The sequence below is a fragment of the Rhineura floridana genome, chromosome 5 (assembly GCF_030035675.1).
Source record: "Rhineura floridana isolate rRhiFlo1 chromosome 5, rRhiFlo1.hap2, whole genome shotgun sequence".
Taxonomy (NCBI): Eukaryota; Metazoa; Chordata; class Lepidosauria; order Squamata; family Rhineuridae; genus Rhineura; species Rhineura floridana.
In genome coordinates, this window is record NC_084484.1 from 183389025 (window position 1) to 183406499 (window position 17475).

Consider the following 17475-nt stretch of genomic DNA (forward strand, 5'->3'; position numbering starts at 1 on the left):
AGCTCAGGAACAGAGCATATTGGGAAAAGGTATAAAATCTACACACTTTCCCTTCAACTCCCCCAAATTTTAGCCAAATCACACACCTTGTAGACAGGCCTATGGCCAGTTTAAAAGTTCAGGACAGGAGCACCAAAAAGAGTTGGGGAGCAGACAAAAATCTGTAATAAATCAAATTATTTATGTTTTGTAAAAAATAAATTAGGGGGTGGGCCCCGTAGTCCCCCCTACCTACAGTTCTGCTTGGGGCCTTCTAAAAATGCTAGTCTTACACACAGATAGTGAATACTTAAAGAATGTTTTGACAAAAAAATGCCCATGGAGCCAAATAGTTCTTTACTAAACCACTCAATAGGACAGGAATGTTTTCCCCCCAGAAGTGCTGATTTATTAACTTGAACAGTTGGTAATTCAGTAACCTCATTTATTCATTTATTTTATTTTCAGCACTAACATCCTGTCTTTAAATTCTAAAAAAGCTTTTCTTAGAGGTTACATCTAGTTAGACTCAAGACAGAAGTTGCCCATTGTGTCAAGATTAAGCCACACATTATTGAAGTCTCAACCTAAACTTCTAAGATTATGACCAGGCAGGTAAAAAGACCTGAAGCAAAAGTTGCTGAACCCCTGAATGTTATGGGGCCATAATAAAACTTGAGAGAGGATCTCAAAGCAAAGAAGCAAGAAGCAAAATAGCTCTCTTGGCTTGAAAAGACACACCAACGAAATCCATCAGATTGGCACATTATTTCACAGGCTAAAATGAATTACAAAAAGCTTCACTGAATGCCACTTGGATAAGTCGGCAATTGGAGGAAACCACTAACAACTCTGAAAAACAAAAAATAAAAAACATAAAGAAAATGTTTTCAGAATTTATAACAATTAAAATGCTATTCCATGGAAAAGCCTTAATGATTTACACTGCCACCTACCAAAGTATACAAAATATTAATGAGAATGAAGAGGGGTTTCAAAGTTTACTTTATTCATCAGACATTCAGTCTCCTCTCCAGAGAACTGCTCATCCAAATCTTATCCTGGAATAGCACAGATTTCCAGGAATCAACTGAAAAAAGGAAGATGACAAGGATGAATAGGAAGGTTAAGGATTAGACACCCCCAAGGAAGAGAGAACATTTGAGACTAGAAAATGTTTTTTCGGCAAATTAAGATTTTTTTTAATTATGTTGATGCTTGATGATAGATTAAGACATCATTCAATTTGGTCTATGACCGTAAATAAAAATCAATCAATCATTAAGACATCATTAACATCCATTCAACTGATCATTGTTATCTGACCACTTATATCTCTTAATGGTACGAAATATAAAAGTCTACTAAAAGTGGATGATTCAACAATATAAACTGAATGTTGTGTCCATGAATTTAGCTCTGTATGAGAAGATTATTTTATCATTCAAGTTTAACATTACATTAAATATATTTCGGAATACTTTCTATCCTTTTCATAGATTACCTTCATAGAAGAGATGCATCTGCAAGCATAAGGGGACCAATTCTAAACTAGTACAAGCCCCAGACCCTAGCAACCAAGTACATCTTCAGTTTCTTTTTGTTTTCTTTTGCTTGTTAAATTGTTTTGGTTATGTTTGCTGCCCTGGGCTCCCTTGGGAAGAAGGGTGGGATACAAATTCAATAAATAAATAAATAAATCTCTATTCTTGCTTGGCTAAGTTACACTCAGGAATTAAGTGATCATTAAGTGACTGGTAGCAGTAAAAGTTGTAGAATGCTATCTCAGAGATCAGCTGACTTTTGACACATTCTGCAAATCTCCAATCTTATTTATGTTATGTTAATGTTTATTTATACCCAGTTATTTAGGGACTGGCTTAGAATGTAAGTGAAATTAACAACAGTTTTGTGCATGGGACATAAAGTATACAAGCTGAAGAACCTGGTTGCTGCCCAGCTCCAGGCGCTATTGGATGAAACCGATTATCTAGATCCATTTCAATCGGGTTTTAGGCCCGGTTTTAGCACCGAGACAGCCTTGGTCGCCCTGTACGATGACTTATGTCAAGAGAGGGACGGAGGGAGTGTAACTCTGTTGATTCTCCTTGATCTCTCAGCGGCTTTTGATACCATCGACCATGGTATCCTTCTGGAGAGGCTTGTGGAGTTGGGAGTTGGGGGCACTGCTTGGCAGTGGTTCCGCTCCTACCTGGCAGGTCGTCTCCAGAAGGTAGTGCTTGGGGAACATTGCTCGACACCGTGGGCTCTCCAATGTGGAGTCCCGCAGGGGTCAGTTCTGTCCCCCATGCTACATGAAGCCGCTGAGTGCGGTCATCAGGAGTTTTGGAGTGCGCTGCCACCAGTATGCTGATGACACGCAGCTCTATTTCTCCTTTTCATCTTCTTCAGGTGAGGCTGTCAATGTGCTGAACCGTTGCCTGGCTGCAATAATGGACTGGATGAGAGCTAATAAACTGAGGCTAAATCCAGACAAGACTGAGATGCTGTTGGTGGGTGATTTCTCTGATCAAATGGTGGATATGCACCCTGTTCTGGACGGGGTTACACTCCCCCTGAAGGAGCGGGTTCGTAGTCTGGGAGTCTTCTTAGATCCTTCCCTGTCACTCGAGGCTCAAGTAGCCTCGGTGGCACGGAATGCGTTCTACCAACTTCGGTTGGTAGCCCAGCTACGTCCCTATCTGGACAGGGAGGACCTCACCTCAGTTGTCCATGCTCTGGTAACCTCTCGATTGGATTACTGCAATGTGCTCTACGTAGGGCTGCCTTTGAAGACGGTTCGGAAACTACAGCTTGTGCAAAACACGGCGCCAGGCTGATAACGAGGACCAGGTGGTCCGAACATATAACACCTGTTCTGGCCCGCTTGCACTGGCTACCTATATGTTTCCGGGCCAGATTCAAAGTGTTGGTTTTAACCTATAAAGCCTTATACGGCGCGGGACCACAATACCTCCTGGAACGCCTCTCCCGATATGAACCTGCCCGTACACTACGTTCAACATCGAAGGCCCTCCTCCGAGTTCCGACTCATAGAGAGGCTTGGAGGATGGTTACAAGAACCAGGGCCTTCTCAGTGGTGGCCCCCGAATTGTGGAATAGTCTTCCCGTTGAGGTGTGCTTGGCGCTGATATTGCCATCTTTTCGGCACCAAGTTAAAACCTTTCTCTTTGCTCAGGCATTTTAGTTTAATATGTTCAAATTGGTTTTAGATTTGTGGATTTTTATATATATGTTTTTGTACCGATTTATGTGATTTTATTGTATATACTTTCTGTTGTACACCGCCCAGAGAGCTATGCTAGTGGGGCGGTATAAAAATTTAACAAATAAATAAATAACAAATAAATAACCTAGAAGACAGTTGCATGAGCATGTCTTTGCTTTGAAAGACAAGTCGTTTAGCAAGAACAGGAACCAGCTGGTGGATCTAAACAGAGGTGATAGGCTAAGCATACTTGTCCACACTGAAGGCTCAGTCCAATGCACCACAAAAGGCAAGCAAAAAAGGGTGAATCCCTGGAAATGCTGCAGACCCCAAGCTCACTAGACCCACAAAACTAGCCAGTCCCACCTGAGCTGTTCTTACTGCAATGTCTGCCCAAGGAAGCTGTATTTGCTAAGCCAGTCACAGCCAAGTCTGTAGAGCTCTAGAAACCAGCAACTACCTTCTTATAGGACAAATGTTTCCTTCGTCCTAGAAAAATGTTCCTAGACAAAGGAATGACAATGCACACAAAGGCTATGTGATCACAGTGATAACACAGTGGGGATTAGACCCACTACATGCAAATTAATTTTGGTTAGTAGGAATTGCACCCACTCAACATGCAGCTCAGACTGTATACCTCCTACTGCCACCTGTACACCGCACTTCACTGTCTGATCCTTCACTCCACCCCACATCTGCACTGCTCCATTCTAGCCACAGAGCTTGCTGCAATACTATTCATGGCTCTCTCTTGATAACCAAGGGATACAGGATAGTTCTATGGTACTTTTGCCAGCCTAGGGAACAGCACTGAGCTTAATGTCTGACACTGCTGCCTTAAGCTATAACACCAGATGCCTTGAAGGTTTCTTCTTTGAAAGCCTTCTACCTAGACCACATTCACACCATACATTCATCCCACTATTATTCCACGCTAAACAGTTGTGGTTTCCCCCAAAGAATCCTGGGAAGTGCAGTTTGTGAAGAGCGCTGAAAGTTGTTAGGAAACCCCTATTCTCCTCACAGAGCTACAACTGATGAAACACAGCAACAGTGAAATGTGGATCACAGTCAAAAGTACAGAAACAAGGGCTGCTCAATATTTACCCCATTGCAGCATGCAACAACTTCACTTTCATAAACTGCTTAAAGGTGGCATCAGGACAACTGTACCTGCTAGGTGAATTACACCAATGGAGAAACTCAGGACTTTAGCATTCACAGAACTCCACATATCTACCTGCAGAAGTAAAATGCTTTACACCCAAGTATTTTTACTTTAACAAATGACACAAAATTGTGGTCTGAACTAGCATTCCTCCCACTTTTACTGACAAACCATGCTATCAAAAAATTTGTGGAACTTCTATAAAACAGATGCATAGTTGTTGCTGATACCAGTGTTTATTTTCTTTATTATTAGTTTTATTTTCTTTATTATTACTTTGATATTCCACCTTTACTCAAAGGAGCTGAAGGCACTGTACATTGTTCTTCCTCTTTCTATTTTGTCTTCAGAACAACCCTGTGAGGTAGGTAATAGTAAGAGACCATGACTGACCTAAGGTCACCCAGTGAGCTTCATGGTCAATTGGGGATTTGAATCTTGGTCTGAATCCAAGTCCATTATAGCACTATATCATGACAAACTTTGAGTCAAGCCCAGAGAGAATCTTCCAAGCAACTTTACAAAGTGGACTAAAGATTCAGTCCGTCTCAGACCACTATCTTAACCCGATCAACTGCAGCTGGACTGACAAACTGAAGAATCATTATGATTGCACCGGTATGCACATCTTTAGCATTCAACATATAGAATTTATAGGTGGTGATGTAACAAAAAGCATTAAGATGAGGATATGGGTCAATCAGCAGCCACAGCTTAAAAAACACCCATGAAAGCTATAGTCCAAGGTGATATAGACAAAGATGGAAAGCCACAACATTCTTTAGAGCAGATGCAACTTTAACCTCAAAACTAGAACACACTTCTATTTTTGAAGCATATGTAAAAACAGAATTGCTGCAAAACATCCAATCTCAGGCGGAATCCTTGATCACAAGGTATCTGTTGTGCAAGGGTTGGGGTTTAATAAACTTAGTTGAGAATCAGATACACATAATTAATGGGAAGATTTATGCAGCCGGCACAAGAGGCCAGATATGAGCCTTGACATACTGCTTTAGAATAACTCCTCATAACCTATCAGTCACTTCACAAAATGGCAAACGGACAACTACAAGAACAGGTGTAGCAGAAGGAGATGGTTTCTGCCTGACAAAACAAAACTAACCAAAGCATGAAACAGAAACAATATTCCAAACATACACCTCAAGGGCTGCCTGCTTTTAATACGTCATTTTTTCTAAGGGTTGCCACCATGCAAAGATCTGTTCAAGATAATCCAAGGTAACAATTATGGCTGTCTCAAAAGGAAAGTGTTTTTTAGAGTGCTCATACATTGCTCTTGTGGTAGAGCATGTATCTCTTATAACCCTGTTTTTAATCGAAAAATGCCTGGAGGATGCTTATCATGGCTAATAGCAGCTTACAGACCAAACTAGAAGCCATTTAATAATAGTATGACACTAAATACCAGTAGGTGGGGGGCACACAGTAAGGAAGGGCTACAGTTCCACTTGTGAGCACCTCAGATACATCTAGCTTCCCAAAGAAAGAAAGATGTTTCTTGGACCTTTTGTCATATCCAGAAGGGCTCATATGTTCCTGTTACAGTCACTCAGTCGGAAAGAACACCAGCCTTTGTAACTTCCAAACCCTGCTAATACTTGGGATTACAGCACATACCTACATACTTTTATACAGCATCTTAGATACTAAGTGGTATTAAACTTCACAGTATACAAGCCATGTATGGGAGTTCTTACATCTCAACATGTGATTTCTCTACAAAAATAATGAAATCAAGGCAAGGTTAATAGCAAAATAATTTCACAGGGCGAACGGGACAAACGAGCTAAGCGGAAGGCATGTCAAAAATCCTCATCGCAACCATCTTCCATCTGGAAGCCTATATCCCTACTGTGGGAGGCTGTGTGGATCCAGAATTAGCCTCCACAGTCACTTACGGACCCACTGTTAAAGACCTTATCTTAGAAGACAATCTTACTCGGCCACGAGTGATCGCCAATGAATAGCAAACTAATTTCACTTCTATTCCACCTTTCTACATAAAGTACAATCAAAGCAGCATACAAACATGATTAACATAATCAGTGTGATGTAGTGGTTGGCATGATAAGCTAGGATGCAGAAGACCTGCATTCTAACACCCATTTAGCCATGAAGCTCACTGGACAGCCTTAGATTAGTCCCTCTCTCTGCCTAATCTGACTCAGGGTGGTTGTTAGGATAAAATGTGTGTGAATATTTCCGTAAATAAATATAAATACATAAATAAAAATAGCAAAATTAAAACAGCAGATGATATTATACTCCATACATTGCTCAATGTTTTACAAAACCTTGTAGTCATTAATCTAGTAATATTATTTCTGAGGATGAAGTCATCTATTCAAATGAATAGTTTGAAGTGATGCAAAATTCAATGCATTAGAACTGCATTGATTTCTTTGGAAACTTCACAAATATTGGTTTTTCAACGTACATAAAGATATCTGATATCTAGGTCAGCAATCTTTACACCACCTTGGCCACTGCACCATGTGGATTGATCTATCAAATTATATACATTGCATGAACCACATGCAAGTTCTTCTGTTACATTACCTAGGATATACTGAATTTTGGATTAAGAAAAATTCCATGATCTATTAAGGAGGAAAAAATATCTTCCTTAGATGCCCATCCCAAAGGTTTTATTCAAACTAGATTTCTGCATCAGATTATCAGGCAGCTGCAGCCAAAAGGTGCCAAGCCAGCACTTTGCCTTCATTTTATCAATATTTACTTTGTACAAACACCCATCTTTAAATCCTTGCAACAACAACAAAAAACCCTGCTTGAATCTCAAACCTACATATCCTTTAACATGCTATTCACCCCAAACATACCTTACCTATACAGAAATACACACAAAAAGCTCAAAATATAGATTAATTTCCTTTCACTCATCTCTAAAGTGGAAAACTGATACAAAGATTTCAACGATAGCAAAAGAGAATATATCTCTGCTTTAAAACAATGTTTTGAGTATTAGCATATACATGAATTAAATATTTGAAATCGTTCTTCCAATTCTAATGCTGCTCACAATTATTCTCTCCCCTGCATTTGGAAGCAATCCTTTTTATTCCTAATTGCATCACTGACAGCGCAATCTTATTATGCTTACCCTGAAGTAAGCCCCACTGAATTCATGGACAAACTCCCACGTTAATGTGCACAGGATTACAACCTCTTTGATGGGAAGTCGGGATTGCAGAACCCGAGAATGTCTATTGTTTTTGGATACAAAAATATGTCCTTATACTGGCATCAGATTACTCACCATTTTATCCAGTATAATTAATTGACAGCAGCTCCCATGGTCTGAGACTACCCTCCTAGCCCATCTATCTAGAGATGCCAGGAAAGGGGCTTCTGCATTCACAGCAGTAGTGCCACGACTGAACTGTGATCCCTCCCCTTCAGGAATGAAATGAAAAATTGAAATGGACTGCTTTCAAGTCAATCACGACTTATGGTGACCCTATGAATAGGGTTTTCATGGTAAGCCATATTCAGAGGAGGGTTACCATTGCCTTCCTCTGAGGCTGAGAGGCAGTGACTGGCCCAAGGTCACCCAGTGAGCTTCATGGCTGTGTGGGGATTCGAACCCTGGTCTCCCAGGTCGTAGTCCAACACCTTAACCACTGCAAATAGTTGCCTGCAAACTGTTGGGGGGGGAAACAAAACCTAGTCTCCTAAGGAGCAAGTGGGCATGTAGATGAAGGGAGGATGGTGAAGAGAGGAAAAGTTAACTATGGTAAATGTTTAGACTACTACAATCATTGAAGTCAGTTAATTTTCTGCAAGGAAACTGCATTTAAGTCTAAAAACATGTATTAAGTAGAATTGCCAGTCTTCTCAACTCATTCCACACCCAATAAAGCCACAGAAATGGAGAATGCATGAATCAGCAAGGTTGTGGGAGGTTTTCATAAGAAGCTTATGTGCTGTTCTCTAGATCTTCTATTCTTGAAGTTTTTTTTCTTTCCCCAAGATGGCTAATTTTTTCTTTCACTATATGGAAAGTGTACCAGGGCCAAAGCACTGTGCAAAGCCCATATATGAAAGAGTGTCCACAAAACCATGAATTGCCCTTTCCAAAAAATTATCCATTCAGGGATTAACCTCTGGGAACGGTTTTGGTTCTTTCAAAAGCCCACCTAACAGCATTCCGTTCAATTCTTAGAACACTGTCAAGGATGAGGATTGTTATACAGAGAATAAAAATAGTGGTACAATAAATAATTTGTACATTATCCTTAACGAATGGGAATTTGTCACCCCTATTCTTTGATTAGATTCAGAACCATGCATGGACTAGAAGACAGACAAATGAGAAATACACACACTAATAAACCTTCCCATTTTTTCCTGAGGAGCAGTCAGGATCATGGTTAGATCTTTCAAGCAAGGAAGCCAAAAATGAATTCTCTCACACCTAGAACAACTGAAATACTAGAAATTTCCAAGACATGCTATGACTTTTTTTAATCTTATTTTTATCTATTGCCTGCAGGGCAAGGAATGGTGTACAAAGGGCAAGAAGACCCCAATGGAACTGGGGAGATGTTACATTTCAGTGGGCTCTGGATCAGTTTCTTCTAAATGGGGTTGGAAGGGGAAGATAAGGCTTTCACCCCAGTTGAATGATTGTGGCTCTGTTCCTTCCTGGAGATGAGAAATAGCAATGTTCCCCTGTATGTCAGGATCAGTGGCTCTTCCTTTGGCAGAAAATGGAGAGGAAAAAGGAAAGATGACAGTCTCAGAAGCAACCACCAGAGTGGTGGCAGGAGAGAAGGTGCTCAATAACTAGGAGTGGAGGGAGGCACAGAGACAGTCAAGTGCTTTCCCCACCATTCTGTAACAGTTTCACTGTTGATCTCCAGCCATGCTAGAGAGAACAGCAGACAGGATTTCAAGAGTTCCAGGCTTGAAAGCAGATTCCTGCACGGATTGACACCTCCTCTTTCACAATCTGAATCAAAGCCATTTTTCCCTCAGAGGAAGACCATGGAGCGGGCAGGAAGGTTGGATTGCTGCCCTGATGATGGCCTTGATCAGAGGGAGCTCTTTTTGGTGGTGGGGAGATGCTTAGGAATAAGCAAAGAAGGTACAAGGAGAAGGGAAAGGAGACTGGCTACCTCCCCCATTTATGTGGAGGGGGGCCCAATTGGCCAAAGATAAGGGGAGGGAGAAAGGAGATTCTCTCTTTCCCTTTCCTTCCCCCTCCATCGGCCCCACAGCAGAATATCGGCCAAAAATGCTCATTTGAAAGAGGACCTATACATATATATATACACACACATACACATGTAATTGCGATTAGCAAAGCAGATTATATATATATAATAGGCAGACATACACAAATACGCACTCACACACGTAATTGTGATTAACAAAACAGAGATTATATATATATCTATATATCTATATCTATATAGATATATATAAACACACACACACACTTTAGCCCCACCCACGGCCAGGTTCTCTTTCCCTTTCCTTCGCTTGTCAGATGAGAGAGAGAAAAGAGAATAAAAATAAGGACGAGGAGAGGAGGGGGGAACCGAGTCCCCTGCCTGCGCCTGGACTGGATCCAGAGCCAGCTTGGAAGGAAAACTGCGCCGTGGTGAGAGAGTAAAAAGAGCCGCCTCCTTCCACGCAGTGCCAGGATTTTGGGCCCGGCCTCAGCCCGCCCGCCGGCCCCTCACTCACCGCTCTGCTCCCCGAGGAAGACCAGCTTGAATTTCCGCAGCGGGTTGCCGAAGTCGCCGCCCGCCGACATGATCAGGACGACGAGGACGGGAAAACCGGAGAAGGAAGGAGCCGCCCGGCTGCCTCGCTCCGCTCCGGGGAGAGAGAGAAGGAAGGAGGGGTGGAAGGAGGGGGGAAGGGGGAGAGGTCACAGCCGGGGGGGTTCGACCCCCTCTTTCGCTTTTTCCCCCTCACGGAGCGAGCGGGGGGTGGGGAGGGAGCAGAGCAGACCCCCCAAAAAGGGAGCGGCTGACGGGAGCGCCGGCGGAGACTGAGGGGGCGGCTCTCGTTCTGGCGGCGGCGGCGGCGGCGGCAGTGGACAGGCAACCGTCAGTCAGTCACGACGCAACCTAGGCTGCTCCGGTGAGGCAATTCGAGCCCCGCCTGCGGCCTGCCTCTCCCCTCACACTCAGCCCCGCCTCCTCACGACGCCTCAGCTATTCGCCGCGCGCGCTGCAAAGCGTAACGAGCCAAAAGTACACGCCCGCTGGGCTGTCACTCAAATCGCCGGGAGACACGTTTGCAGCACCCGGCGGCGGCGGCGGCCGAGCTAACCTACGCCACACCACTGAGCATGCGCAGCAAGGCACTAGAAGGGCGCAGCCCAAAAGGAGGAGCGGGGTGGAGCTTGAGGTTGAAGGTGGCCTCCGGCTCTTGCGTGGTTGCGCGTGCGTGCTCGCCCGCCATCGGCCAGGATTGATTGGTTGAGGGAGCCTGTGGGAGGCGGGACTTTGTCCTTCCCAGCCCCCTTGTCTCTTCATTTAGTATTTTCCAGCATTGGTTCTGCTCTGTTCTGGCGTGGCGTTCGGTATGAACGGTGGTTGCATGTTCTGTGAACTCAGTGGCTTTCCCTCTTTAAATAGCTCTTTTATTTTTATTATATTTTGGAGCTACTTGAAAATTGCTGAAGGTCTTGGTGGGCCGGCTAACGATTTTTCTGCCTGTTATTGCAACTTTAATTCCATAGGATGCAAATTGTTACATAATAGAATATATTATTATTAAAAATTCTATCCCTTCCTTCCAGAAGGGCAGCAAACAAAAGCACTCTAAAATATCTTAAAAACAAAAGACCTTAAAATGTATTATAAAAAATCTTTTAAAAAACTTTAAAAACATCTTAAAAGTAATTCCAAGCAAATATAAAGAATATACAATAGAATGAGCTACAATATCAGAAACAAAAGAAGCATTAAAATATAAGTAAAACCAATATGACTACTCAGTACAGTAGATGAGTCACCTCCCATCTTCAACCACAAATCCAACAAATGTGCCACGGACTGCTTGGATGAAGCTTGTGAACCACTGGTGGTCTGGTCTATGGACCACAGTTTGGGAAACCCTTTGTTAGAGTAGCTGGAATTGTTAGGAATGGTAAGGAATTGTAGAATCCCTTCAGCTGCAATCCTAACCCCATCTACCTGGGAGTAAGACCCACTAAATTCTGTAGAACTTACTTAAGAATAGACTTGGTTAGGATAGGATTGCTCTGTTTACATGGATTCAGTAGTACTGGTTCCCAAGTTCATTCATTCATTTGCGATCACTCGTGGCCGAGATAAGGTCTTTAACAGTGAGTCCGTAAGTGACTGTAGAGGCCAATTCTGGATCCACACAGCCTCCCACGGTGAAGACATAGGTTTCCAGATGGAAGATGGTCATGATGAGGATTTGTTTGACGTGCCTTCCGCTTAGCTCGTTTGCCCCATTCGCCCTGTATTCGTGCTTCTTCAAAGTCCACGGCACCTTTGGTAATAGCTGGTCTCCATTTGGAACGTTCATAGGCCAAGACTTCCCAGTTTGTTCATGTTACATTTTTTTAGATTCGCTTTAAACCTCTTTTGCGGTCCACCAATGTTCCGTTTTCCATCCTTAAGTTGGGAGTAAAGTAGTTGCTTTGGGAGACGGTGATCAGGCATTCAAACAACATGGTAAAACCCCTTCAGACATTACAAGTGAAGGAGAGCATGTGCATGTACAGCAAATGCCTGAAAGGAGGGAGGGAACCTTCATGTGCTCCGGCTTCCAGACCATCTTGTGCTGTACATAGGTATGCTGAGCACAGGGACATTTCCTCTTTATGTGAATGCACATGTTTGTGTAAAACAATATGGACATGTTTTCTTCTTTGTTGTTTAATTTTCAGATATTTTAAAATTTCTGAAGTTTTAACATTTTCAGGTTTAGTTTGTTTTAAATTTTGTATATTTTCACTGTAAGCAGCTTGTAAGAGTTAGACATTATTAAAATAAAAAGTTCATTTGTACAGCTCACTAATTGTGTACATAGACTCCTTGAACATTAACATGTGAATTACGGTTTGAGTATACAGCTGAACTGTTTGAAGGCATGGGTACACAGATTCTACACTTGTTGAACGTAATGTATGAAGAAGCCTAGTGGTTTGCACGTACAGCGCAAATGTCTGAAGGGAGAAAGCCTTCCTACATGGAGGGAGGGAGCCTTTCCCCAGGCTTCCACATGATCTGGAACCCACTGAACTTGGATCACCAGCAGATACTCAGGAGTAGTCCCAAAGGGGGGCAAAGAGGACAAGTGTCCCCAAACAAGGAGCTCCCACCCACCTAGCATATTTCACCCGCCTATAAATATTCTTTGCCCCTTCTGCAGTAGTGTAGTGGCAAATTCAGAAGTGCAGGGTCCCTTCATGATAGTCACAGCCATGCCCTTCCCTCTTTTTTTCGATGCAGGGTTGAGAATGAGATCCTTGTGAATGCCTTTTCCCACACGACATCCCTAGGAGCCACTAAGCAGGGAAGAGGAGAGTGTTAGCTACTGAAAAGAGTCTTCTCAGTGGCTGACTTGCCTCCTTTCACTCTGATTGGCTCCAATCAGCAGGAAAGAACTAGGAAGCATGTTAGAAGTCTCTTCTCTATGCCTAACACACTCCCCTTTCATGCTGATTGCCTCATAGGATGCTGGAGACATTGGGACCTTGCTTCCAAAAATGTATGGGCTCTAAGACCCCCTGAGACCCTGGATGACTACACCACTGCCCTTCCGTGCCCCCCCTGAATATTTTTTCTGGTGTTCCCCTCATTTTATTCTGGTGCTGTTGCTGTAGATACTGTCTTCAATGTTCCATTTAGGATCATAAGAAAGCCCTGCTAGATCACACCATAGGTTCCATTTAGTATAGCAGGGGTGGGGCATAAGATAGATCGGGATCTGCAGATAGTTCTCTGGGTGATTTGCAGTAGATAGGCAAGGCTTACTGATTCCCAGTTGTTTAACAATAGTGACGATGGTGATGTTGTTCAAACTCCCCGCAAGCAAATCAGAATGAATGCTTAACAGGCATGTCTTTGGAAGCGGCCATTTGAAGATAGCCAGTGGATATAGCAGCACACATTGAGAAGAATGTGTACAGTAGCCAACTAACCAGAAAGAGCTGGCATAGCCTGCTCTTCTGCCTTTATCAGCAGCTGGATCTGCAGAAATCAGCAGCTGACATTTTCACAGCATGAAAAAGAGCACTACCAGCCTGTCAAGTCTGTACCTCAAGCTGCTGCTAAAGGTATCGCTACGGCGGGTAGTCAAAAAAGATGGTAACCCTGACAACATGCTGATTCATAAGAATGTGGAATGCATCCAGAGTAATTACTGTTCCTAACACCTACTGTGAATGGACAAAAACAGAGAGAGATGATTTGTCCAGAAATAACGCATGCCTAAAGCTGTAACACTATCTGGTTGCAGCCGTCTATGGACAAGTCAGTGCTTTCAACTGTATCACTGTTCTCTCGGCGAGCATTCCCTGGGGTGGTCCAGAACTACAATAGGAGATATTCAAATCATTTTCTGACTAAGGTTTTTAAGTGACTTATTGAAAACACTTTAATCACTGTGAGTGAGCTTCAGTAGGCTGGAAAGAGTGGGAAATGGCAGCAGGGCTCTTTAGGCAAGGCAAGAGGAAGACTGGTGAGTAGCTGCAGGAGAGAGAGCTCATTTAGAACAGCCATTGTTGCACCAGCTGTGCGAGAGTGTGAAGAGCTTGCTAGGGAACGCCTGAGCTTGGTCACCATGTGGCGAGAATATATCTTGCACAAGTCCCATTGAAATGAATGGGAGCTGCCTGCCTTTCTACACAAGAACACAACCTACTTTTGCACTGTTCCCATTCATTGCAAGGAGGTTTACAGCACAGAAAAACTCCCTGGTGGATTGTGCCCACTAGCTGAGTCATGGGTTGCCAAGCACCTGTCCCCAAAACAGAAGCACATGCCTGCTCTGCAGCAACAAATGTTTGCTGATTTCTCCTAATGTTATGGCATTCTTGCATAATTTTTTTCTTCCACAAACCATTGTGATTTGCACTTGACTTCTGGATTTTTCACAGGGAAAAATGCTGCATTGTGGGCTCTGGTCTCTTGAAAGGCAGTGGCAGGGCAAAGGAGGGGCACTGGAGGGTTGATGTTCTTCATGATCCTATTCCCAGCACACCTGGTATTCCTGATGATACTGCTGATACTCTGGGCAGATAATGTAAATGGTTCTGAGCCCTTAGCATTTATTGGGGCAGTGGTTTATTTTATTTTATTTGATTATTATTTAAGAACATAAGAACATAAGAAGAGCCTGCTGGATCAGGCCAGTGGCCCATCTAGTCCAGCATCCTGTTCTCACAGTGGCCAACCAGGTGCCTGTGGGAAGCCCGCAAGCAGGACCCGAGTGCAAGAACACTCTCCCCTCCTGAGGCTTCCGGCAACTGGTTTTCAGAAGCATGCTGCCTCTGACTAGGGTGGCACAGCACAGCCATCATGGCTAGTAGCCATTGATAGCCCTGTCCTCCATGAATTTGTCTAATCTTCTTTTAAAGCCGTCCAAGCTGGTGGCCATTACTGCATTCTGCATTTGATTTATATCCCGCCTTTCCTCCCAGCGGGAGCCCAAGTGGTTGACCAAGAGAGATATAAAACGTTCTCCCCAGCCCTGATAGTGACAAAGAGACTGGGGTGGTGGCAGCACAGATGTTATCTCAAGTCATGTGTGGAGAACCTTTGGCCCTCCTGATGTTGTTGAACTACAACTCCCATCAGCCATAGCAAGCATGGCCAGTGGTAGGGATGATGGAAGTTGTAGTTCGGCAACATTCAAGGTTTCCCACACCTGTTCGAAGTCTTCACTCCAGTCAACCAGGCATTCCCGCTGCCATTACAACTGCACCTTTTGTTAGCCAAAGGAACATGCGGTAGCATCCATCCTATCTGCATCTGCTGCGCTGCCTAGTCCTGAGAAAAGTCTTGGCTATAGAGTTCAATCTTCGGGGCATAGGAAGTTGTATTTACAGAGTCAGACTTTCTAGCTCAATAGTGTCAAGAATAGCTAACTTTGGTCAAGCTGGAATGGGTCACCAGAGAGGATTCTGGGAGCCCATGATTACCTAGGACTCCCTCCTGGGGGAGATCCGCAGCTCAGGGTCAGACAGGCAATTTGCAACCTGGGCAGGGGGATGTAACTGATTCCTAGCTGTTATCCCTTATCAGCTTCCGGAGATTAAAAGTCAGGAAGAGGATGTGTGTAGACCAGAACCCCTGGGTGATGAAACAGATCAGCCAAAGTGTCAAAGGGGAACAGGGAATGTTTTTGTTGCCCCCCCCAAGGACACTGTGCCCGGGCAAACGAAGGGCGCCTGAGTAGCTCCGTCGGGTTGCCAACCTGGGGGTCCTTTCCCAGGAGGAAGCCCCACTGAACACAGCGGGACCCCTTTGGAGTTCACATGCAGAAGATCGCGCCAAACGATCTCATCTTGAGCTTCAGCTTGCCAGCGCACCTTGCGGACTGGCGCCATGGGTCGGTATGCCAGGGCACCTGACAAGGCCCCTGCTCCAGGATTTATGGCTAATTCCGTCTTGCCTGTTGGATCTGGTGGGGAGGCCCCTTTGCAGCTGCCTTCCCTTTACGATCCATGCATCTGACCCTATCCCAAGCCAGGGAAGATTCATCCTGCATTCTCTCTGCCCAGACCAGAGGGGATGGGATGCGTTCTTCTGACCCTCGCCATTTTACTCCTCCTCTTCTTATATTTGGACATCTCTTGGCTGCCCATCTCCAGGGTCAGCAGGGCAGGACTAAACGAAGCCTGTGACGAATCCGCTTTCAGCATCTCGGATCCTTCAGCCATTCAGCCAATGGCCTCCTCTTGATTGATGGACAAAGAGAAGTCAATCTCCAAGGAGCAACAGCAGATGCAGAGAGCTCTGGGCTCCAACTGGGAGGAAGGGGCAGGATATAAATGTAATAAATAAATAATACATACATAAGCTCTGCGGGGCAGCCGCCCGTATTATGGCCTGTGTGAGAAATATTCAGCAACGTGGCATGGTTCACATTCTCTAATGCAGATACATATTATTAATAACTGATATGTCCCACTCAGAGCAATTGATTATTACGTCCATTGATTTCAATAACAGTAATAATACTTATTATTCAATCACTTTCCACACATATATATCACAGAATAATAATGTACAGTAGGGCCCCGCTTACCGGCGCTTCGCATTCCGGCATTCTGCTAATGCGGCGGCTTTCAGTTAGGGGAAATTCCCCATTTTAAAGCCGTTTTTGCGCTTTTGCGGCATTTTGCGGCATTTTTGCGCGATGCGCCCTATTATACTCAATGAGTTCCGTTTTACGGCGATTTCTGCTTTACAGCGGCAGTCCGGAACGGAACCTGCCGTATAAGCGGGGCCCGCCTGTACAAAATATGTACATATTTCCCTGCTTTAAATGGATGCAGCCTTATTATTACCATTATTATTATAACAACAACAATAATAATTTTTGAGTAAGCCTTCCTCACTAAAAGCAAGTTAGAAGCACAATAAAGCCTCAGAGGAAGGCAATGAATATTGTAGCGCTTACCATGAAAGCCCTATTCGGAATTGACTTGAAGGCAGTCCAAGGCGATTTTAAATGCTTAGGACTGAGACTGGCATTTTGCCGCAAACCCGTGTTGCCAAAATATGGAACGCTTCACGAATGTGTGTGTCATCCTTGCGCAGGGGCCATGCATTCCTCTGACCCTCCCCATCTTACTCCTCCTCTTCTTATATTTGGACATCTCTTGGCTGCCCATCTCCAGGGTCAGCAGGGCGGGACTAAACAAAGCCCATGACGAATCCGCTTTCAGCATCTCGGATCCTTCAGCCATTCAGCCAATGGCCTCCTGTGTGCTGTTTTGACTGATGGACTCAGAGAAGTTAGTCTCCTAGCACAGGACTAAAGGAGCAACAGCAGATGCAAAGAGCTCTGTGAGGCAGCCTCGCAGGGCCCTTATGACGGCCTGATT

General features: G+C 44.0%; 1 protein-coding gene and 1 pseudogene across 2 annotated transcripts in view; one reads left to right on the forward strand and one right to left on the reverse strand.

Annotated features, from left to right (window-relative positions):
- Positions 1-10737, reverse strand: part of RAB6A (RAB6A, member RAS oncogene family) — an 83082-nt gene extending 72345 nt beyond the window's left edge. Inside the window, exon 1 of one of the 2 annotated variants that reach the window (XM_061629092.1) lies at positions 10119-10737. In XM_061629092.1, coding sequence (XP_061485076.1) covers positions 10119-10188 — 70 coding nt within the window. In that variant the 5' untranslated portion in view covers positions 10189-10737. The remainder of the gene's footprint in view (positions 1-10118) is intronic. The other variant, XM_061629091.1, reaches the window with a different exon arrangement.
- LOC133385745 (CBY1-interacting BAR domain-containing protein 1-like) lies at positions 583-9216 on the forward strand (annotated as a pseudogene).
- Positions 10738-17475: the final 6738 nt, after the last annotated feature.